This window comes from Staurois parvus, unplaced genomic scaffold, assembly GCF_062004578.1.
Source record: "Staurois parvus isolate SC_StPar_1 unplaced genomic scaffold, SC_StPar_1.0 ptg000432l, whole genome shotgun sequence".
Lineage (NCBI taxonomy): Eukaryota > Metazoa > Chordata > Amphibia > Anura > Ranidae > Staurois > Staurois parvus.
The window spans coordinates 3,321,107-3,342,109 of record NW_028318228.1 but is presented as its reverse complement, the minus strand read 5'-3'; the positions used below and the strand labels follow the sequence as shown (position 1 = coordinate 3,342,109).

Below are 21,003 nucleotides of genomic sequence, written 5' to 3'. Positions count from 1 at the left end.
CTTCCCCCATCCTCTGGAACTCACTACCCCAATCCATCAGACTGTCACCTACCCTCCTCACCTTTAGGCGCACCCTGAAAACCCATCTCTTCAGGGAAGCCTACCCCGCCCTCACAGCCGATCTCCTCCATTCCTCTTACCACTCCATCCCCCACAGCCACTTCCTCCTGTACCACTATCCCCTCCCTCCTAGATTGTAAGCTCGAACGAGCAGGGCCCTTGAACCCCTCGTGTTTTATTTTGTTACTCTATTGTCTCATGTTCTGTCCCCCACTATAATGTACAGCGCTGAGCAAACCTTTTAGCGCTATATAAATACTGTGTAATAATAATAGTTCCTCCAACTGACATCAATGATGGGGCACTATTCCTCCCACTGACATCAACGATGGGACACTATTCCTCCTACTGACATCAATGATGGGGCACTATTCCTCCCACTGACACCAATGATGGGGCACTATTCCTCCCACTGACACTAATGATGGGACACTATTCCTCCCACTGACACCAATGATGGGACACTATTCCTCCCACTGACACCAATGATGGGGCACTATTCCTCCCACTGACACTAATGATGGGACACTATTCCTCCCACTGACACCAATGATGGGACACTATTCCTCCCACTGACACTAATGATGGGGCACTATTCCTCCCACTGACACCAATGATGGGACACTATTCCTCCCACTGACACTAATGATGGGGCACTATTCCTCCCACTGACACTAATGATGGGGCACTATTCCTCCCTATAATACCAGGAAATTGTTTACTCCCTCTGATGCCAGGACATTTTCTCCTCCCACTGGCCACATTCTGGCCTCCCTAAAGTCTGCAGAACAGTAAGCTGGCCCTTTGTTTGAAGACCCCCTTCTTTAGGGTATCCTGCTGCATATTAACTGGAAGATTGCAAGTGTACCTTCGAGCCAGAGCACCTTCCTTCCACTGACACCAACAATGGGGCACTATTCCTCATCCTTCTGACCAAAGGTGCTATGTAATTTTTTTTCTCCCACTGATGCTGGGGAATTTCCTACTCCCACTGCCCACAGTATAGCCCCCCTAAATTCTGCAGAATAGTAAGCTGGCCCTTTGTTTAGACCGTTTGGAGAGTTAGACCAATTAATATATACTCTGTTCTGGGCATTTGTCCTGGGGCACACACTGCCCTAAAAGTTACTAACACTCCAGGCACCTTCCAGCCGCAGCATCTTTAGCCTCTCATAGAGTTTTATAGGCGTGCTGGAAATGGTGGAAATGGGCAGCTGTACCCTCCACACCCTCGTGCACTGGATTTATCATGCACCAGATCCACCTCCTTCACTCGTAGCATACACATTCAGGGCTTCTTCAACCATCCATGCATTTTTCAGTATCTAAGCACATGGATAAATAAAAATCCATTGTCTTCTACAGGACTCATTCCAACTACTTATCACTTAGCACATTGGGAATTTCTTTTTGGAATTCTGGATCACTGATTGCATTGTTCTGCACAGGCCCATTTAAATCCCTTAAATGGGACCTTCCAGCAGCTCAGGCCGCTCAGGTTACAATGTGAATGATTCCGCATGCTTGGCAGAGCCCAGAATTCAAAGAAAGTCAGTAGATAGCAAAGTTCAAAGGTATGCAAATCTTGGATGCACATCCAATCTCCATCTAATATCTGTGGCAGGCTTTGCTTCTCATTGGCAGTGCAGAGTTGGCTTATCTCTGCTGTATCAGCATAGAACATTAGAGGCTCATTCACTCCAGTCTGCATGCTGTAACACGTGTACACTGGTGTGCGTTGTGTAGGGGCAGTGTGATGCGTTGTTACAACACATTGCACTCTTTACTGTTTGCTTTTTTATTTTTATTATAATGCCACAAAATGACACCTCATTCAGCTCTATGCGCTGCAGCATGTTGCTCAGTGCTGTGGAGGCATGCATTGCCGTGCATTGCGCTGCGTAAAATCGCAGACATGTACAACGCACCTCAACACTGCATTTTGATGTGAGCAGGACATATAGAGAACAATTGAAGATCCAGCCACTTCTTCTATATCAATGTACCAAGGCAGGCAGGGCGGACTGCCAGACAGTTCTGAGAGTTCTGGTAGATCACAAGCTCAATAATGGCATGCAATGCCAAGCTGCGGTTTCTAAAACGAGCAAAATCCTCTCTTGTATTAAGAGGTATAGACTCCAGAGAGAGATATCATTTCCCCCGGTACAAATCATTAGTAAGACCTCATCTGGAATATGCAGTTCAGTTTTGGGCACCAATTCACAAAAAGAACATTGGGGAACTGGAGAAAGTACAGAGAAGGGCAACCAAACTGATAAGAGGCATGGAGGAGCTCAGCTATGAGGTAAGATTAGAGGAACTGAATTTATTCTCTCTTGAGAAGAGGAGATTAAGGGGGGATATGATCAACATGTATAATACATAAGGGGGGATATATATGATCAACATGTATAAATACATAAGGGGGGATATGATCTCCATGTATAATACATAAGGGGGGATATGATCTCCATGTATAATACATAAGGGGGGGATATGATCAACATGTATAATACATAAGGGGGGATATGATCTCCATGTATAATACATAAGGGGGCATGTGATCTCCATGTATAATACATAAGGGGGGGATATGATCTCCATGTATAATACATAAGGGGGATATGATCTCCATGTATAATACATAAGGGGGGATATGATCAACATGTATAATACATAAGGGGGGGATATGATCTCCATGTATAATACATAAGGGGGGATATGATCTCCATGTATAATACATAAGGGGGGATATGATCTCCATGTATTAATACATAAGAGGGGATATGATCAACATGTATAAATACATAAGGGGGGATATGATCAACATGTATAATACATAAGGGGGGATATGATCTCCATGTATAAATACATAAGGGGGGATATGATCAACATGTATAAATACAAAAGGGGGGATATGATCAACATGTATAATACATAAGGGGTGATATGATCAACATGTATAATACATAAGGGGGGATATGATCAACATGTATAAATACATAAGGGGGGATATGATCTCCATGTATAATACATAAGGGGGGATATGATCTCCATGTATAATACATAAGGGGTGATATGATCAACATGTATAAATACATAAGGGGGGATATGATCTCCATGTATAATACATAAGGGGGGATATGATCTCCATGTATAATACATAAGGGGGGGGATATGATCTCCATGTATAATACATAAGGGGGGATATGATCTCCATGTATAATACATAAGGGGGGATATGATCTCCATGTATAATACATAAGGGGGGATATGATCTCCATGTATAATACATAAGGGGGGATATGATCTCCATGTATAATACATAAGGGGGGATATGATCTCCATGTATAATACATAAGGGGGGATATGATCAACATGTATAATACATAAGGGGGATATGATCAACATGTATAATACATAAAGGGGGGATATGATCAACATGTATAAATACAAAAGGGGGGATATGATCAACATGTATAAATACAAAAGGGGGGATATGATCAACATGTATAATACATAAGGGGGGATATGATCAACATCTATAATACATAAGGGGGGATATGATCTCCATGTATAATACATAAGGGGGATATGATCTCCATGTATAATACATAAGGGGGGATATGATCTCCATGTATAATACATAAGGGGGAGATATGATCTCCATGTATAATACATAAGGGGGGATATGATCTCCATGTATAATACATAAGGGGGGGATATGATCTCCATGTATAATACATAAGGGGGGATATGATCTCCATGTATAATACATAAGGGGGGATATGATCAACATGTATAATACATAAAGGGGGGATATGATCAACATGTATAATACATAAGGGGGGGATATGATCTCCATGTATAATACATAAGGGGGGGATATGATCTCCATGTATAATACATAAGGGGGGATATGATCTCCATGTATAATACATAAGGGGGGGATATGATCTCCATGTATAATACATAAGGGGGGATATGATCTCCATGTATAATACATAAGGGGGATATGATCAACATGTATAATACATAAGGGGGGATATGATCACCATGTATAATACATAAGGGGGGATATGATCTCCATGTATAATACATAAGGGGGATATGATCTCCATGTATAATACATAAGGGGGGATATGATCTCCATGTATAATACATAAGGGGGGATATGATCAACATGTATAATACATAAGGGGGGATATGATCTCCATGTATAATACATAAGGGGGGATATGATCTCCATGTATAATACATAAGGGGGGATATGATCTCCATGTATAATACATAAGGGGGGATATGATCTCCATGTATAATACATAAGGGGGATATGATCAACGTGTATAAATACATCAGTGGTTCATATAGTGAACTCGGTGTAGAGTTATTCCCCCTGAGGTCATCACAGAGGACAAGGGGGCACTCTTTACTTCTGGAGGAAAAGAAATGTAATCTCCAAACATGGAAAGGTTTCTTCACAGTGAGAGCTGTGAAAATGTGGAATAGACTCCCTCAAGAGTTGGTTCTGGCCAGTTCAGTGGATATCTTTAAAAAAAGGCCTGGATTCTTTCCTAGATACACAGAATATAACTGGTTACTAACATTTATAAGTAAAGTTGATTCAGGGAATATCCAATTACCTCTCGGGGGATCAGGCAGGACATTTTTTCCCAGCAGGAGCAAATTGGGTCATGCTTTGCTGGGTTTTTTGTCTTCCTCTGGATCACATGTGGGTGTAGGATTATAACTTTTTTTTTTTCTATGGTTGAACTGGATGGACTTTTGTCTTTTTTCAGCCAGACTATGTAACTATGCAAAAAGTGTCTGATGTAATCAGGGCTGCCATTAGAAATTCAGGGGCCCCATTCTGCCTCAATGAAAGCAGAAACACCACCTCCTGCGCTCAGGGACCCAGATCAGAAAGAGGTGGATGGATCAACCTCTATGGGAGTTCGACCATCAACGGAGCAAAGGTTGTACAGCTCTTAAACAAGGATGGGGTAGCCCGTCCAATACTGCAAATGGGAACTAAAGAAAGCGCACCAACCTTGCACATTACCTCAATATAAAATGTGAATTTACTAAAATAGGGTGTATACTCACAAATGTAGCCATATAAAATGCATGTAAAATCCAAAATTGGAACACTGGATTATGAGACACGTGCGAGTCCTACCAAAATGGGTCCTACCAAATACTGATGAAGAGGAGATCTCCCTTCGAAACGCGTCAGCTGTACTCTTGAGTGTCTCCCATTTTGATAGGGCTCACACGTGTCTCGTATTCCAGTGTTCCAATTTTGGATTTTACATGCATTTTATATGGCTACATTTGTGAGTATACACCCTATTTTAATAAATTCACATTTTATATTGAGGTAATGTGCAAGGTTGGTGCACTTTCTTTAGTTCTCATTTGCAGTATTGGTCGGGCTCCCCCAGCCTTGTTGAAGAGCTGCATAACCTTTACTCCGTTGATGGTCGAACTCCCCTAGAGGTTGATCCATCCACCTACTTCTGATCTGGGTCCCTAAGCGCAGGAGGTGGTGTTTCTGCTTTCATTGAGGTAGTATGAGGCCCCTGAATTTCTAGTGGCAGCTCTGATTACATCAGTCATTTTTTGGTGACTCGTAGTAATCCATGCAGTATTACAAAGCAAGCAGTTATATGTTTCTGAAGGACAAACAATCTATTGATTTAACAGAATAAATTAAAAACGCTAACATCTATTTTGCCGAAAAAGCACATGAATGTAACTGCTGAGATTTTTTTAAATTCTATATTACTTGGTGATAAATAATTCCTTATATTTGTATAGCACCACCATATGGCATGGCACATTAATACATACTTTCATTGATACAGTACTTTCAAAAATAATTTTTTTCTGTTTGGATTTGTGTTTAACCCATTTTTATTAATTGTTTGAGAAATAACAAAAAAAGGAGTAAAAAGTAAATGCGGTGAGAACAAACCACAGAAGAGTAAAGCCTGGTACACACAATGAGAAAATCGGACCAAAAAAATACCGCTTTTGGAGAAATCGTTCTGATAATCTGATTGTTAGTACACAGCTTTCCAGAGCCGATCATGACAGTTAATGTGAAATTATCCAAAGGGACAAGCACAAAATTTTACTTGTATGATAACAGAATGAACAATTTTCTTTTAATCAGTACAGTATGTGTCCGTAAAACATTGAGCAACCAAGAACACGCATGTTCAGAAACGAAAGAATACTTTATTTATTTCAGGTACTTGTATAGTGCCATCAATGTATGCAGCCCTTTACATATATATTGTACATTCACATCAGTCCCTAACCCTCAAGGGGCGTACAATCTAAGGTACATTACAGTGCATCACATCTGGAGTTGTATTTCTGTCTTATGAGAATTTTTGTAACTTTAGCAACTTTTTGATATGAGACTAGCATGAAAAAAAAAAAAGGGCGATCATTCGTCTGATATTCCCATTGTGTGTACGAGGCATTACATGGGGCTTGGAGGTCCCTCTCATAGACAGGTTCATAAACAAAGATCAGGATAACATTTGTGATAAGGGGGGCATTGTATACATTCTGTGTCTCCAATATTGTCCTTCGTCTAGATCAGTGGTTCTCAACCTTTCTAATGCCGCGACCCCTTAATACAGTTCCTCATGTTGTGGTGACCCCCAACCATAAAATTATTTTCATTGCTACTTCATAACTGTAATTTTGCAGTGGGAGGAGTAGTGCCATGTCATTGGTGTCAGTGGAAGGAGTAGTGCCCCATCGTTGGTGTCAGTGGGGGGAGTAGTGCCCCATCGTTGGTGTCAGTGGGGGGAGTAGTGCCCCATCGTTGGTGTCAGTGGGGGGAGTAGTGCCCCATCGTTGGTGTCAGTGGGGGGAGTAGTGCCCCATCGTTGGTGTCAGTGGGGGGAGTAGTGCCCCATCGTTGGTGTCAGTGGGGGGAGTAGTGCCCCATCGTTGGTGTCAGTGGGGGGAGTAGTGCCCCATCGTTGGTGTCAGTGGGGGGAGTAGTGCCCCATCGTTGGTGTCAGTGGGGGGAGTAGTGCCCCATCGTTGGTGTCAGTGGGGGGAGTAGTGCCCCATCGTTGGTGTCAGTGGGGGGAGTAGTGCCCCATCGTTGGTGTCAGTGGGGGGAGTAGTGCCCCATCGTTGGTGTCAGTGGGGGGAGTAGTGCCCCATCGTTGGTGTCAGTGGGGGGAGTAGTGCCCCATCGTTGGTGTCAGTGGGGGGAGTAGTGCCCCATCGTTGGTGTCAGTGGGGGGAGTAGTGCCCCATCGTTGGTGTCAGTGGGGGGAGTAGTGCCCCATCGTTGGTGTCAGTGGGGGGAGTAGTGCCCCATCGTTGGTGTCAGTGGGGGGAGTAGTGCCCCATCGTTGGTGTCAGTGGGGGGAGTAGTGCCCCATCGTTGGTGTCAGTGGGGGGAGTAGTGCCCCATCGTTGGTGTCAGTGGGGGGAGTAGTGCCCCATCGTTGGTGTCAGTGGGGGGAGTAGTGCCCCATCACTGGTGTCAGTGGGAGGAGTAGTGCCCCATCACTGGTGTCAGTGGGAGGAGTAGTGCCCCATCACTGGTGTCAGTGGGAGGAGTAGTGCTCCATCACTGGTGTCAGTGGGAGGAATAGTGCCACATCATTGGTGTCAGTGGGAGGAATAGTGCCCCATCATTGATGTCAGTGTGGTGGAGGGGAGAATAGTGCCCCATCGTTGGGGTCAGGGGGGGGGGAAATAGTGCCCCATCGTTGGTGTCAGTGGGGGGAGGAATAGTGCCCCATCGTTGGTGTCAGTGGGGGGAGGAATACTGCCCCATCGTTGGTGTCAGTGGGGGGAGGAATACTGCCCCATCGTTGGTGTCAGTGGGGGGAGGAATACTGCCCCATCGTTGGTGTCAGTGGGGGGAGGAATACTGCCCCATCGTTGGTGTCAGTGGGGGGAGGAATACTGCCCCATCGTTGGTGTCAGTGGGGGGAGGAATACTGCCCCATCGTTGGTGTCAGTGGGGGGAGGAATACTGCCCCATCGTTGGTGTCAGTGGGGGGAGGAATACTGCCCCATCGTTGGTGTCAGTGGGGGGAGGAATACTGCCCCATCGTTGGTGTCAGTGGGGGGAGGAATACTGCCCCATCGTTGGTGTCAGTGGGGGGAGGAATAGTGCCCCATCGTTGGTGTCAGTGGGGGGAGGAATAGTGCCCCATCGTTGGTGTCAGTGGGGGGAGGAATAGTGCCCCATCGTTGGTATTAGTGACACAAATGATGGGGCACTATTCCTCCCACTGACACCAATGATACTTACCTTGCTGACCCCTGCTCCAGCCTGGGCTCGCTCTCTCACTTACCTGTCAGCTGTCTTCCTTCTCTGGCCGCTCTCCTCTTCACTCGCTCCCTCGGTCTTCTTTGATGTACGCGCGCTGCCGCTTGGCTCCTCCTCTCCAAGCTCCACCTCCTCGCCGGTGATTGGCCGCCTGTGTGCCTCTCCTGAGCTACAGTTCCGGTGGCCAATCAGCGGCGAGGAGGCGGAGCTGCTGAGCGATCCCGGAGGTGTGGCCGGGTGACAGCAGCGTATCATCCCGCCCACACATCGCCGGAGACTGCAGCGGTGTCTCGGTTCCTAAGACCATCGGAAATATGTGTTTTCCGATGGTCTTAGGCGACCCCTGGGAAATGGTCGTTCGACCCCCAAAGGGGTCGCGACCCCCAGGTTGAGAACCGCTGGTCTAGATCCATGGAGTGATAAAATTGTTTAGGGATGTCTGTATTGTCATATATGCAGGGTCTTTACTCCTAGACAGAAAGTCCTGATGAAAAGGCCTTGTATTTGGATTGAGATGCTCTTTAATACCTAACCTGCACCCTAGTAAGAGCTCATGTACACTGCAGCTGATAAACTGACATTCAGGAGCTTTTCTGCTTTTTTTTCAGCAGCCCCTGAACTCTCCCTAATGTTTTCCTATGTGTCCATGTACACATCGTCATTTACAGTCGTTTACAGGCAGTTGACTTCACAGTCGGTTTTTTTAACGCACCAAACTTGCGTTCAGGAGTAGATTTTATCAGCGTTTCAAACACTTGTAAACGCGTCTAACCGCATTTATAAGCGCTTGCGTTTAGAAGCATTTTTTTTAACTGTTCCATATCCAGATGCTGTCCAGAGCCTTTTTTCATCATCAGAAATGCATGCAAAGTGTTTTCCATGTATTCAATTGGACCCGGTATACCAGCGCAGTCAGTTCCAGGTTTTGCATGAAGGAAATAATGGTAGAACGTGCTGCATTATACTCATGATGGGATCCATAGTGAATACAACCAGAAAAGACAGGTCATCTCAACACATACTGCTCTCTCTGCTTCTGCTCTCTCTATTTCTCTCAAAATGTCTGAAATAGTTAATTTTTTACTGTTTTCAGTGCATTCTGGGCATTTTGGAAGGTCTCCTGAGGTTATCTTAAAAAAACCGCTTCTAAACACAAACGCACATAAACGTGGTATGCAAACGTGGCTAAACAGACTTTTTAACCTACGTTTTTCAGCAGTCAGTTTCCATCGTTCAGAAGAGTTTTCCCAAACTTCCCATGTACATGAGCCCTAAAGGTGTACATTGAGACAAAACTTTTTTTTTTTTTATTAGAAAGTTTTATAGTGGTAAAATTGTTAGACCTGCTGCCATTTTGCCATCAGTGGGGTTGATTTACTAAAGGCAGACAAACTGTGCACTTTGCAAAGTTGCGGTTGCTCCAGAGCTCAGTAAATGAGGTAAAGCTTCACTTTACAAAGAATATCCAATCATGTGCACGGAAAATTAAAAAAAAAAAGCATTTTTGTTTGCAGATGATTGGATGATGGAAGTGAGCGGAGCTTTTGCTCATTTTTTCTGGAGCAACTGCACTTGCAAAGTGCACAGTCTATTTGCCTTTAGTAAATCAACCCCTATGTCCTCTCTGGGGAGATTCCCATCAGAGTATATTATGAAAATGGAAAGTGAGAATAAATCTAACACTTTGTCCAGGGTGAATGATATCCAAACTATAGAAGATCTTACCGCGATCCTCAGGGATAAATCAGCAGACCAAACATAGGCGACTTTCATGGGAGTTTTTGAAGCGTTTTTACGTTAAAAAAAGTGCATGAAAAGATGAAGAAAAATGCTTCCCTGTGTATGTGAATGTGCGTCTATGTATGTTTTCACCCTGAGGCTTTGCGCTTGCGGTGTGGTGTAAATTCCTGCTTGCAGCATCTTTGGGGCATGTTTGGTAAGTTAAACAAAAGCCCCAGAAACACCTCTTCCCATTGAAATCAATGGAAAACGCCTGAAAAATGCCTCTGGGAAGCGTTTTTGGAGCAGTTTTTAAGTCACATGTCCTTTAAAAACACTCAGAAAGTGCAGCAAAAGTGCGGTAAAACCGCCTATGTGTTTTTGCGGCGGATCAGTGTGAAAGTGGAAATGGTATTATTGCAAAGAACTTAAATTTGAGAGTGTAGTGCCCATCTTCCCCTTCACTTTTTTTTTTCTTTCTTCTTTTCTATTGACCCATGGTTCCTGAGGTTGGAGTCCTCACCCTCACTCCCCTTTCCTCCATTCTCAGACCCTATTCCCATACCTTACACCTATGGCTTTTACCCCGCTTAGAAAAAATAAAAATGTCAGTGGTTTCATTGAACTCCGTATGCCAAGGTATACAGCTACAGGCAAGGCAGAGATTAATTGATTTTCTTTCCTTCCACCAGAAACAAAATGTGAGCACTAATCTGCACACTTACCTTTCTCTTCAAAATCCAAAATTCCCCCTCTTCCCATTACAAATTGCAACCCCCACAACCCCAATCCCAGCTCAAGTCCCCTCCCTCTCCAAATTCCCCCCTCCTAGCACAAATCCTCTACTCCTCAAATTTCCCCTCTGAGCAAAAATTGTTACCGACCCCCCCACCACCACCACCAAATTTCTCCTCCTAGCATAAATCCCCTTCATAAATTAAAAAAAGGTTTGCTCTAATAATTGGTTAAAATATAAAAAACAAAAATAGTGCTAAAGTATAAAAAATTAATAAAAAACAACACAAGTCCTTTGTGTGAATTATAATGTGCAAATGTCCCACACCAAAATATAATATTCAAAATCTTCTATTCAATCAATCTTCGTGTGAAGCCATAAAAAACACCGTGTTCAAACCCACCACCGAAAAGATTGAATAAACTCACCAGAGCAACATGCTGGTCAGATTATAAACCAGCACAAGCACTTCTGCTCCGGGAGCAATGGTCTGCAGATGAATGTCAGCATATCTGAGACAACTCACAATGGCATACACTTCTTCTTTCAACCCAAAAACGATTCAGAAAGCAAGAGAGGAGAAACTCATAGTGTAGCAATGTAAAGAAAGGAATTTAATTAAAACATCTCATCACACTTACAATAACTGGGGTCCGAGCCGACACCAGCATGAACAGCGTACACAGCAAATCAACCCAGCCTCCTACGGCATCCACAGACGCCGACAGTTTGTCTAACGTCGTGACGTCACCTCCACAAGCTCCTCCCTACGCGTTTCATCACCAGACGTCCTCACGGAGCGGATGAGGATGTCTGGTGCTGAAACACGTAGGGTGGAGTTTTGTATGAATTTTTTATACTTTAGCACAATTTTTGTTTTATATATTTTAATCAATTATTAGCGCAAACCTTTTTTAAATTTACTTACCCACCTTATAAGGGTTAGGTGATGCTGCATTATTTATTTATATTTTTTCACAAGTATTTATAGTTTATATATTTATATTTGGCGCTGTCCATATTTTGAAAATTATAAATCCCCTTCAAGCACCCCTACTGGCATAAATCCTCCCCGCCAAATCCCCCATCCTAACACAAATTCCCCCTTCTAGCAGAAATCCCCCTAAAATACCACTCCTAGCACACCACACAAATCACCCCCAGCACAATTCCCCCCCCCCTCCTAGAACAAATCCTGCCAACCACCACCCCACACAAATCTCCCTTCATCTTCCCTTCTAGCACAAGTGCCCCCTTCCCCTCTTCCAGTACAGCCCCCCCCCCCCAACCTCCCCTCCTAGCACAAATTCTCCCCCGTCATCCCAACTAACATAATTCTCCCCCTCCAATCACCCTTCCTAACACAAATCCCCTGCCCCCCAGAGTTTCCCCTCCTAGCACAAATGATCCTCTCCTAAATCACCCCTAGGACATCCCCCCAAAAAAAGCCCACTTTGTGGTGCCAGATCGCACCAGATGTAAACAGCATAACACCCGTGACACTCACCTTCCTCTAATCTCACGTTGCGTTGTGGCGTCAGATAGCCCCTCCCCTACGTGTTACGCCACATGGCTTCCTCAGGGGGCTATCCCTGTTTACATCTGGTGCGATCTGGCACCAAAAATTTGTGGGTGGTATTTTATCATTTTTATATTAAAGATTTATAAATGATAAAGCGCTATGTCTGCCTATTCCGTTCTTTATAATGGAGCGTATTGATAGAGGAGGAGAAGATACAAGCATTAAAGTCAGCTGCAGGAGGAGAACCACCTGGGGAATCTTCATTCCATCAGTCCCATGAGGAGGACACAAGTGCTTTATGACCAAAACAATGTGAGTTCAAGAAGCTCCAGGTGAGAGCGCAGTCTGGGTGTTGGTGGAGGAACCCCGCTCTATGTGTATGAAGATGGAGAGTAGAGGAGCATCAAGAAAGATGCTATGGTATATGGGACTTTTCTCTTGTATATGGGACCTTTCTCTTGTATTTGGGACTTTTCTGTTGTATATGGGACTTGTCTCTTGTATTTGGGACTTTTCTCTTGTATATGGGACTTTTTTCTTGTGTATGGGACTTTTCTCTTGTATTTGAGACTTTTCTCTTGTGTTTGGGACTTTTCTCTTGTATATGGGACTTGTCTCTTGTATATGGGACTTTTCTCTTGTATATGGGACTTGTCTCTTGTATATGGGACTTTTCTCTTGTATTTGAGACTTGTCTCATGTATTTGGGACTTTTCTTTTGTATATGGGACTTGTCTCTTGTATGTGGGACTTTTCTCTTGTATGTGGGACTTGTCTCTTGTATATGGGACTTTTCTCTTGTATTTGAGACTTGTCTCTTGTATGTGGGACTTGTCTCTTGTATATGGGACTTGTCTCTTGTATGTGGGACTTGTCTCTTGTATGTGGGACTTTTCTCTTGTATTTGAGACTTGTCTCTTGTATGTGGGACTTGTCTCTTGTATGTGGGACTTGTCTCTTGTATATGGGACCTTTTTTCTTAATATTTATGTTTTGGTGTATGATTTTGACACTTCTGTTTGGACAGGTTTCTCGAGCAGTATGGGATCAGTGGGGAGGGGCTGCACTAATATATTGACTTTTGTAAACACATTTGTATTTTAATAAAACTTAATACAGAAATATTGAAGCAGAAATGTAACAAGGTCTGTGGGGGACTCAGTCTGCTGGTGCCCAAATCTGAAGTAAAGGTGGCCATAGGTGGATATGAATTTGGACAGTTCAGCAGAGTCCGGGTGAATTTCCATTCATGATTGGCCAGTGATGCAGAAGTTGTGCTATCAATTGACTGTTGAATGACCTGTTGGGGAAAAAGCCACTTCAGCAGCTGCAGCCAATGGGGAGACCAGATTTAGTGAATGCAAGGCCCAGGGAGATCAGATATAGGGAATGCAGGGTCTGGGGAGACCGGATATAGTGAATGCAGGGTCTGGGGAGATCGGATATAGTGAATGCAGGGTCCGGGGAGACCGGATATAGTGAATGCAGGGTCTGGGGAGATCGGATATAGTGAATGCAGGGTCCGGGATTTAGGAACACGTTAAGTTTTGAATGGAATGTTCCGTTAAGAATTCAGTTGAACAAACTAGAAGGAATAGTGAGTGTGGTTCCCCTAGAGGCCAATCAAGGACAGGCTCGGTGACAACGGTGACACTTTTCTTCCCAGTCTGAATCCTGTACATAGGGCACACGCTCCAGTATGGGGTCCAGATTGGTGAATACACGGCATTCTGTGATCCATGGGGAGAAGGCCGGTGGAGTTCTATATATTTATATGTCAGGAGAATGACATCTGCATCCTATTAGTAGGCAGGCATCGCCGGCATCTGACACAAATATAAACACACCATATAATGGAGGATACTGGTGAAGGGTGACGCGTGGCGGAATGTGCGCAGTGTTGCTTTGTGGTACATTGTTGCACAGACATTCTGCATGTTTATTGAATGGAATCCTCTGTGTGGGAGCGGGCATCCTGCGTGTAGACTGTAATGATTTCTCAATATCACACATGAAGGGGGGAGGGGCAACGACAGAGAAACTATGTAGGGATGCAGAATGGGGGACATACAGGAATATACATGTGACACCCCTGGATGTATCCATCGGAATTGTCTGCACATCTCTGCCGTGTGGTCACCGACTTCCTGCACTATAATATCTGATTACAGAGATAGGAACCCTACAGACTATCCTTCAATTGTAGGATAGTGAATGTGATCATACAACTATATACACCCATGGTGAATCTGATCATACAGCTATACACACCCCATGGTGAATGTGATCATACAACTATACATACCCCATGGTGAATGTGATCATACAACTATACATACCCCATGGTTAATGTGATCATACAACTATATACACCCATGGTGAATGTGATCATACAACTATACACACCCCATGGTGAATGTGATCATACAACTATACACACCTCATGGTGAATGTGATCATACAACTATACACACCTCATGGTGAATCTGATCATACAACTATATACACCTCATGGTGAATCTGATCATACAACTATACATACCTCATGGTGAATGTGATCATACAACTATACACACCTCATGGTGAATCTGATCATACAACTACATACACCCCATGGTGAATCTGATCATACACCTGTATACATTGAATGGTGAATCCGGTCGTACATTCCCATACACCCCATATTACATAGTTATTGTGGCTGACAGATGATCCGTCCATATACACAAGGATCTGCCCGGAGTGGATCCAGAGGAGGCGATCCCCCCATAAAGCACGGTCCAATCCCTCCGGGGGGGGGGGGCATTCCTTCCTGACCCCCCCCCGACACAATCCGATATTCCCTGGATCACCTTGTCCGATCAATATCGGTGTCCATCCAATCTGTGTACAGCTCGCCCGGCAGCCCATACACCGATATACATCGTCCGTGGACTCGTATCACACATTCATATACACTCCCGGGACTCGTAGAACAGCTCAGGTGCCCATACACCGATCGTCCAATCTGCGCCCGATCCCCCCCTCTTCCCGCACACAGGTCGGACGGACTGGCAGTAGAAAGTTTCGGTGAATGTAGCGGAGATCGTACGATCAGCTCCCCCCCCCTCATTACAGGTCAGACGTGCTGCTCCTCTGCTGGGACTTGTAGTTCCCGGAGATCCGGCCGCTCCGCTCCCCGGGCACACATCGTACCTGCGGGCAGACAAGTGTCAGCGGGCGGCGGTGACGTCAGAGCGGGGGGGGGGGCGGGGACTGTGCACTGCCAGGAGTGAAGCCGGCCGGGGCCCCCCGGGAGAGGGGGGGGGGGGTGTACGGGAGACAGACCGGGGTGGGGGGGGGGGATAATGGGAGGATGAAAGGTGGAATCATCAGATACGGAGGGGGAGGAGAGCTCCGACCCTATATAAGACTGCCCGAGGAATCGCAGCTCAGGAGACGGTACCGGAGTACACACAGCATCGCCGGACACGGATCGCACACCGACTTGTCTTCCAGGTCGGAGAGAAGCGGCCACTCAGGTGAGGCAGACTTCTGGGAGGACCCCCCCTCCCCCCTGTATCCTTGCAGGAGATGGTGAATCGTGTGTCTGTGTGTTCTGGATGGCTGTAGGTAGAGGTGATTGTGGATTGTGCTCGGCCAGGAGTCGGGGTGCTTTATCCTGCTGTGCATTGACGTGCAGCAGGTGCTGATACAAAGCAGGTGCAGGACCCTCACACTGTAAATGGCTCTGGACTGGGCTGTCATCGCCCATTGTATGGTCAGCTCTCATCTGTCTTCACTTTATTAAGGCTCTCAGCATCCTGGAGGGATTTCCTCCATAGCAGACAAGGAAAGTCAAGGCAACAGGTGGGTGACTCTACAATATGCTCCCCCCCTCCCCATGCTTCTCTATACTTCTTCTTCCTCCTCTTCTCTTCCTCCTCTTCTCTTCCTCCTCTTCTTCTTCTTCTTCCTCCTCCTATTCTTCTTCTTCCTCCTCCTATTCTTCTTCTTCCTCTTCTTCTTCATACTCTTCTTCTTCTTCCTCTGTCTTCATCTCAGCTGATCTGGCTGTGCATTCCTTCCTAATGACTTGGTGTTCTATGTGACCCAGCATGACCCCCCCTCTCCCTGTCAGTCGTGCCTGTTCATGTGTCAGATGACTGTGTATTGCAGACAGATGTCCTGATAAGAAGCCCTATCTCATCCCCTGGCACCCCGGGCACGATGGAAGGAGGTCCGCCGTTATTGGACGTGGCGTGGCCCTCAGGCTGGAGTCTTCAGCCACTTTCCACTCTTTGCTCATTCAGGATGGAGGTAATTATCACTGGAGGGTATATAGGGGCATGATCCACCTGCTATGGGATGGTAGGATAAGACACATATATCTGCTGCAAGAAACTATCAGATCTGCTCATGAAGTTATTTCCATTCATTGCCTATCACAGATGGTCCTTGTCCTGGCACTAGAAAGCTGTATTGGGGTATGATCTCTATTCTACAGGATTGTCTGATAGGTAGGATCATTGTGTTTCCAGACAAAAACTATATCTGCCAAAAACAACTTGCCTGACCTGCACATGAAGCTATTTTCATCCATTGTCCATCACAGATGGTCCATGTCCTGGCACTAGAGAGTGGTATTGAGGTATGATGTGGGAAGGTAGGATGGTAGAATGTCTAGGATGGTAGGATGTGTATGATGGTAGAATGTCTAGGATATGTAGGATGGTAGGATTTGTAGGATGGTAGAATGTCTAGGATGGGTAGGATGGTAGGATGTGTATGATGGTAGAATGTCTAGGATGGGTAGGATGTGTATGATGGTAGAATGTCTAGGATATGTAGGATGGTAGGATTTGTAGGATGGTAGGATGGGTAGGATGGTAGAATGTCTAGGATGGTAGGATGTGTATGATGGTAGAATGTCTAGGATATGTAGGATGGTAGGATATGTAGGATGGTAGGGTGTGTAAGATGGGTAGGATGGTAGGATGGGTAGGATGTGTAGGATAGTAGGATATGTAGGATGGTAGGGTGTGTAAGATGGGTAGGATGGTAGGATGGGTAGGATGGTAGGATTTGTAGGATGGTAGGATATGTAGGATGTGTGGGATGGTAGGATGTGTAGGATGGTAGGATTTGTAGGATGGTAGGATGTGTAAGATGGGTAGGATGGTAGGATTTGTAGGACGGTAGGATTTGTAGGATGGTAGGATTTGTAGGATGGTAGGATTTGTAGGATGGTAGGATTTGTAGGATGGTAGGATATGTAAGATGGCTGGTGGGGATTGTAGGATTGCTAACTTTCCATAAGACAAATATTTCTTCCTAATAAAACCTTCCCTGATCTGCACATGAAGCTATTCTCATCCATTGCCCATCACAGATGGTCCATGTCCTGGCACTAGAGAGTGGTATTGGGGTATGATATGGGATGGTAGGATATGTAGGATGGTAGGATGTGTGGGATGGTAGGATGTGTGGGATGGTAGGATTTGTAGGATGGTAGGATATGTAGGATGGTAGGATATGTAGGATTTGTGGGATGGTAGGATTTGTAGGATATGTAGGATGGTAGGATATGTAGGATGTGTGGGATGGTAGGATTTGTAGGATGGTAGGATATGTAGGATGGTAGGATTTGTAGGATGGAAGGTTTTGTAGGATGGTAGGATTTGTAGGATGGTAGGAGATGTAGGATGTGTGGGATGGTAGGATGTGTGGGATGGTAGGATGTGTAGGATGGTAGGATATGTAGGATGGTAGGATATGTAGGATGTGTGGGAAGGTAGGATTTTTAGGATGGTAGGATATGTAAGATGGCTGGTGGGGATTGTAGGATTGCTAACTTTCCATAAGACAAATATTTCTTCCTAATAAAACTTTCCCTGATCTGCACATGAAGCTATTCTCATCCATTGTCCATCACAGATGGTCCTTGTCCTGGCACTAGAGAGTGGTATTGGGGTATGAGCTCTATTGTACGGGATTGTGGGATAGATAAGATCACAGTGTTCCCAGAAGAAAACTCTATCTGCCAAAAGAAACTTACCTGACCTGCACATAAACTATTCTCATCTATTGTCCATCACCGATGGTCCATGTGCTGGCACAACAGAGTGGTATTGGGGCATGACCTATCTGCTACGTGGGATGGTAGGATCACTGGCTTTCCATAAGGCAAATATATCTACATGAAGGAACTTTACCTGGTCTATACATGAGCTATGTAGGATCACTGTCTTTCCAGAAGAAAACTATATCTGCCATAAGAAACTTACTTTAGTCCATGTCCTGGAACTATAGTGTTGTGTTGGGGTATGATCTCTGTGTTATGGGATGGTAGGAGGATCATTGTCTTTCCATTAGACAAATATATCTGCCTAAAGAAACTTACATGAACTGCGCTTAAGTTATTCTCATCATCTGCCCGATCACATAAACGTTCTTTGTCCTGGCACTATAGACTGGTGTTGAGGCATGGTCTGTCTGCTATGGGATGGTAGGATGCGGGGATCACTATCTTTCCATAAGGCAGATCTATCTGCCAAGAAAAACGTACCTGTTCTGTACATGAGCTTTTCTTGTCCTCTGCCTCTTACGTTACAGGCAGTCCTTGTCCTGGCACTACAGAGTGGTGATGAGGCATGGTCTCTTTGCTATGGGATGGTAGGACATGTAGGACCACTGTCTTTCCATAATACATATATATCTGCCAAATAAAAGTTTATCTGATCTGCACATAAATCTGTTCTGATCCTCTGCTCCCTGCACCACAGGCGGTCCATGTCCTGGCACAATGAGTGATATTTGCACTGCAGGTGACTGGAGCTATTTTCACCCTGCTTGATTTCAGATGAATCCAAACTTTCACCAGCTGGCTATCTGATCTGCTGTAGGTGAAGCATGAACCGCGTGCTGCCAAGAGCACAAGTTAGCAATGCCTAATCTGTCTTGTAGACAGCTTGTAAATACTAAAACCTAACTTGGGTTGTATGTTATATTTAAATGTCTTTAAAAGGCAAAGAAGAGGTTAGTTGTAGTGTACAGCAGATATTTGCCTTTAATGATCATTCTCTGAAAATGCCAGTTGACTGGCCATTATGCTGACCCCATCTGGCTTTAATACTTTGAGCCACTGATCTGATCGGGAAAGTCAGAAGTCCTGATCTGTGTAGATATACTAGACAAGTGACTCAAAATCATCAGATCATCAGGGCAGAAAAAGCTGCACGGCAAAGTTACATAAATGTCCAAAATCTATCTGTACCAATATGAAGTTTTATACAGTATATGTACTATGCATAGCATTGGTAGTTTTTTTTGCAATATGTAACTGTGTTTAAAGATCACCATACACATTAGAATCTTATGGTACAATCTCCTTTAGATTTATGAACAACTATGTGATGCAAGGGCCTGCCTGATTGGATATGGAATGTTTGTAGAGTTCAGGTAGGCACTCATATTACATCATTTTGATAAATGTACGGTTTAATGTACAGAGATTGTACAGTCAGATTGTAATCGGTATGATGACCTTTAGGCTTAAGATTCTTGAAATTTGATGTCATGCCATGTGCAGTTCACAAAAGTTTACCTTTCTCTTTCAGGCACTTTAGTCTTTGCAGATGACCATATACCAATTACATTAAGGACTCAATATATCCTCATTAGAAATGGTGGCTCACTGCATATTGGCTCTTCACAATGTCCCTATACCTCTGATGCCACCATTTCTCTTTATGGAAAATCTACTGATGGTGACGATGTAGAAGAGTTTGGAAAGAAGTTCATAGGAGTGGACAGAGGTGGGATACTGGAGCTACATGGAAGACGACCCTTATCTTGGACATTGTTAGATGCGACTCTATATCCTGGAGGACTGCCCTATGGGTCCTACAAGTGGGAGAAGCAGTGGGGTAGCCGGGGCATCAATATCAGGGTCATTGACCCAGAAACGGGGCAAGTCCAGGCTGCTGATCGGTTTGACACGCACATGTTTCTGGAGGAGGGGAAGAGGCTGGAGGAATTCTTGGCCAAGCAGAGTCCAGGCAAGGTGGTGGCTGCAGCAGTGGGAGATTCGGCGGCAAAGAGCCTTACTCCAGATGTTAGAAGATATTTGAGAGAAACGTTAAACAGTAAATACATCTATCATCTAGGTTACAGGTAATGTCCAATGTCCACACCTTACTGCATGTGACGTCAATGCATTGAATACTTGTCATGTATTAGTTTAAGCATACCTATTGTGTCCATTGTATATAGGAAACCAGTCACTCCCCAACTGTTGTGAAACTGCATGTCCTCATATGTCCTGATATCATCTGCTATCTATCTATCTATCTATCTATCTATCTATCTATCTATCTATCTATCTATCTTTCTATTTCTTTGTTATGTCATAGATCAACCTCTCTCAACATTTTTACCCCAGAGAAACCCTTGAAATAATTTCCAGATTTCATGGAGCCCCTCATAAGAATGGCCCATTGTGGGTCCTTAGGAAAATGCCCCTTGCATTGGTTGTCAGTGGGAAGAATGTTCCCCTTACAATCTGCTAAAAAGATCCCTGGTGTCATGCTACTGGCTCTGCACATTGGTGATGGACCTGGAACTATGCAGGCACCCTCAGATGAGAGATTAATTAGCCACATCTCA

At 44.6% G+C, this 21,003-nt stretch overlaps 2 protein-coding genes across 3 annotated transcripts in view; both read left to right on the top strand.

Moving 5' to 3' along the window:
* LOC149454359 (cell surface hyaluronidase CEMIP2-like) overlaps nucleotides 1–21,003 on the top strand; it is a 192,212-nt gene that overhangs the window by 76,711 nt on the left and 94,498 nt on the right. For both annotated transcript variants that reach the window (XM_089687637.1, XM_089687638.1), the window contains exons 4-5: nucleotides 16,516–16,656; nucleotides 19,956–20,511. In XM_089687637.1, coding sequence (XP_089543763.1) covers nucleotides 16,516–16,656; nucleotides 19,956–20,511 — 697 coding nt within the window. The remainder of the gene's footprint in view (nucleotides 1–16,515; nucleotides 16,657–19,955; nucleotides 20,512–21,003) is intronic.
* CEMIP (cell migration inducing hyaluronidase 1) overlaps nucleotides 15,735–21,003 on the top strand; it is a 219,752-nt gene continuing 214,483 nt past the window's right edge. Inside the window, exon 1 of the mRNA XM_089687639.1 lies at nucleotides 15,735–15,878. The gene's annotated coding sequence lies outside the window, so the exon portion shown is untranslated. The remainder of the gene's footprint in view (nucleotides 15,879–21,003) is intronic.